Source organism: Anticarsia gemmatalis, chromosome 25 (assembly GCF_050436995.1).
Source record: "Anticarsia gemmatalis isolate Benzon Research Colony breed Stoneville strain chromosome 25, ilAntGemm2 primary, whole genome shotgun sequence".
In the NCBI taxonomy this organism is placed as follows: domain Eukaryota; kingdom Metazoa; phylum Arthropoda; class Insecta; order Lepidoptera; family Erebidae; genus Anticarsia; species Anticarsia gemmatalis.
In genome coordinates, this window is record NC_134769.1 from 3,669,750 (window position 1) to 3,673,848 (window position 4,099).

Sequence of the window (4,099 nt, forward strand, 5' to 3'; positions counted from 1 at the left end):
ATAAGCATTTATATAAAATGCCAAAAATTATCGGTTATGCCTATCCGTCTCAAAGTTTATTTCTTAGTGGTTCCTAGTTTCTAGATCCTAGCTCGTATTATTTTTTAAGATAAAGTCGGAGTCTCTTAAATGACTTTAAATAGTGGTATTTTTTCAACAGAACTGAAATCGATATTTCTTTTTTTCCAGATGCGGTTTCCGACGGAGCGGTATCCGTGAAGAAACTCAGCTGACCACATTTTAAACCATTTTGATTAACCAGTTAATTAATACCTCAACTATTAACAATTATAACACGATAATTACGTATTTAAATAATTATTTTTATGATAATTATTATTATATAAACAAACGATAAATAATTTTCTACTAAAATAATTAAAAGACAAAAATAATTTACCATTAAAATATTTTTTCTTTTAATTATTTTAAAATGATGTATAATGTTTCTCTTTTTATTAATATTTATGGCATTTATGTATGAGGATGTATGAAACTGGTGGTTCCGTAGGTATACCCTCCAGAGTGGCGGCTCTGGTTGTTATATTCTATGGAAAAACCATATGTATGGGATTGGATGAAATTGGTCGTAAATGTTAATAAATTTTGAAATGTTATACTAATTTATAATGGTAGCGTTTTTAAATACAACGTTTAAATACTAATCGGAATTAGTTTATTCGGAAAAAAATAGACGGAATGAAAAATATCTTTAAACTAGACGTTTTTCGAGTAGGTACAATAAAATAATGCGAATAAAATGTTAGGTAGGAGATCTAGAATAAGAAGGCGTCAATTCTGCTTCTATCTACATACAATGGGCACGAACTTACTTTTAAAATATTAACTAGTGTGTACCACCAGTAAAATATGAACGAAATTTTATCAAAAATTCTTCTCACCAACAGACACGCGGCGGCACAGTCACTTCAAAGGGCTAAAGGTCATCAACTTCAGATTAACGAACAAGGTGCTGCAGAATGAGCTCGATGAAGCGGTCCTCAACCTTCACATCCAAGAGTTGGAGACGCGGAACGGCACCATCGACCCTGGAGAGCATTTCACCATCTCGCTACAAGTCAGCAGGGTCACGAGAATCAACCAGGGCAAAGCTTCAGTCCTGTACACAGATAACTCCATAAAACTAACGAGAAGTGAACTGAGGGCAGGCAAATGGCTGAAAGTGAATGTGACCACAATGGTGGCGGAGTTCTGCCGACTGCCGCGCGAGAATTTAGCAATAGTTGTGAGAGTACAAGACTCGAATAATAGAATGAGCTTGGTTGTGCCACACCCGGGCTCAGAATCAAATAACGCTTTGGTGAGTTCACGTGTCTTTGCTAATTTATCTGCTACTAGCGAATGTAAAATAAAAATAGTATCGTAGTTGCTATTCTGTTACCAACCAAGTAATGACTAAGTAAAACGGATTCCCTAAATAGTGATTTTATTAGTGGAAAGTAACTCAACATTTTATATAGTTATATGTGTTGATACCAGTTAGAATCCTAACCGATGTGTACATAGGTATTGAGTTGTGAGTTTCATCTACTTTTAGAAAGTAATAAAAAGTCAATTTATTCGATTCTAATGTTTACCTATATCATCGTATTACAGATGCCATACATAGAAGTAAGTCTAAAGGACAATTCGCACAAGCGCACGAGGCGTACCATCGGCATGGACTGCACAGAGAACTCCAAGGAATCACGCTGCTGCCGGTACCCGCTGGTGGTGAACTTCGAAGAGTTCGGCTGGGACTGGATCATCGCCCCCAAAATCTATGACGCGAATTATTGCAGTGGCGAATGTCCTTACAGCTTTCTGCAAAAATACCCCCACACGCATCTCGTGCACCTCGCTGCCCCCCAGGGAAGTGGGGGGCCGTGCTGCGCCCCCAGGAGGATGAGCAGCATAACCATGCTGTACTTTGATCACGACTATAATATTATATACGGGACTATCCCTGGTATGGTGGTCGAAAGTTGCGGCTGTTCATAGCAACGTCGCTTTAGAATAGTTTTGGGCTCCAAGTGTTTGTCTCGAATTTTATCAATGACGCAATTCGCGTTGTAACAAGTGCCTTCTGTATCATAATTGTATGCCTACTAAGTTTCATTCATTAAATCTTTGACGTTTGTGTGAATGACCTAACCCTCAAATGACGGCGGTAATCGAATTCGATTTCAAATATTTTTTAGTAACCAATTATTTTTCTTTTAAATGTAATTATTTTCAATTTGCTCTTTCTGTTTTGAAGACCTGTTTTTTAAATGTATTTTTAAATGAAATGCTTGGAGCCCCGAGTGTGGAGTCTATAGCTATGTGATATTCGGTTGAAGACTGCAAACCTTTTTGTGTTGTGTGCCGTGAGTGTGAAATATGTACATTTTTATTTTACGTTTGTACCTACGTTTAGTTTAAATTACTCAATGTAATGTTTGGTTCATATGAGGCAAGTGTTCTTTTACTTTCAAAATCACCCATGTTTTTTATAAAATGCTCTACCTATTGTATCGTATAGTCCATCTTGTCTGAAGATTCTTCTAAAGATAATAGAAATAGATGTTTTTCGAAAATAACTGGCCTCGTATGAACTATTTATCATGTCTTATAACATCGCACATGTAAGTAGGTATCACCCATTTCGAGTATTTTGTTCAATCATCAACGGCATTTTCGACCTGTTCCCACAATCGTCACAGTTAGATATCTATTCACTTAGTTATCTACTACACTTATCACTATTTATTAATTAACTTCTAAAACCGACGTATCAGTTTAATTAATTATTTTAAATTAATAATCGGACTTTTTTCTACATCGTGACCTCTTGACGTTTTTATTGAGATTGATAAAGGAGTGTAACAGTTCAAGCGATTATTTTATCATCGTTTTTATGTAGCAATATCATAATTTTCACAAAATAGCATTTATTATTTCTATAATAAGTCTTAATTTAAACTTTATGTCCAGTATCGCATTTGATTATAGCTGTATTACACGGGCATGCTATTAAGATATAATATAAGCATCGAAATTCTTTGAATTTGTGATAATGAAATTGAATGGAAGTATTTTTAGTCCAAGTTGACCTAATAAACTGACCTAAAACCTCTTTTTGATGATTTTTGGGTGTAATCAGGTTATCCTGCAGATTTTTTTATGTACAAAATTACACTTTGATTTTGTTTTATCATGAACTTTTGATTTGCCGCTTGTATTTTGGGATACTTAATACTTTTTTTATTTGCCCGTGAAATTATGCATTCGTGTTCCCCGTGCCTTCAATTCATTCACATATTTTTCATCTTGGTGTAGTCAAAATACATTTTACCATTAAAATTTAATTGTAAGTAGGTAGTTCTTATGTAATTCGATGTAATGTAATACGTACTTTTGAAATTTCTCTTTTGATATTGTTTGGATCTCGTTCAAAATTATATTTTTATAATAAAAAAAAATAGTTTCTTTTAAGATTCGAGCGGGTGGTGCTTAAGCGATAGTTTGTTTTATTTATAAACATTTAAAGTAATATTGTATCGGTGCCTACCCTTGACATATGACGTATTATTTTGGCGTGATCAAATTTTTAGATATTTTTTTCGTAATGTAAGTTTTTTTTAGAAAAATTATAACGGGCGTAGAATTTTCAAAAATTAGATCTCATTTTAAGGCAACCGTTCTATTGAGTGCCTTTATAAAGATCTCCCAAATTTTGGATAACAAAATGAAAGTAAAAGTGAATGTTTTTTGTAAACATTATAGGGTTAAGTGAATTTTGTGTTAGATTCTATCGACGTAACTTGATTATTGTCAAAAACACTAACATTTTCATGTTGATAAGTTTTTTTATAAAATAAATTTTCAATTCTTTACGATTCGTATTATTTTGTGGGTGTAAAGTCTTTAAGAAATATATGTCTATGAAAACTAACGTTGTCTCTTTCATTATTTACCTTCAAAAACTACATAGCAGGTGATTCAAGATGTTTAGTAGGCAAGTAATATAATACCAGCTGTATTTAGTTTACGTCAAGAAATTTTAATACGCCCACTTTCTTGCTGTGGATGGTAAAGTATAAGTGTATGACTACAT

At 33.6% G+C, this 4,099-nt stretch overlaps 1 protein-coding gene across 1 annotated transcript; it reads left to right on the forward strand.

Annotated features, from left to right (window-relative positions):
* Positions 1-877: 877 nt before the first annotated feature.
* LOC142984002 (growth/differentiation factor 8-like) lies at positions 878-3,876 on the forward strand (the record flags this gene model as incomplete). The annotated part of the gene is made up of 2 exons (XM_076131265.1): positions 878-1,321; positions 1,618-3,876. Coding segments are annotated over 2 exons (828 nt in total), but the record flags the coding sequence as incomplete, so codon positions are not given.
* Between the last annotated feature and the right edge of the window lie 223 nt (positions 3,877-4,099).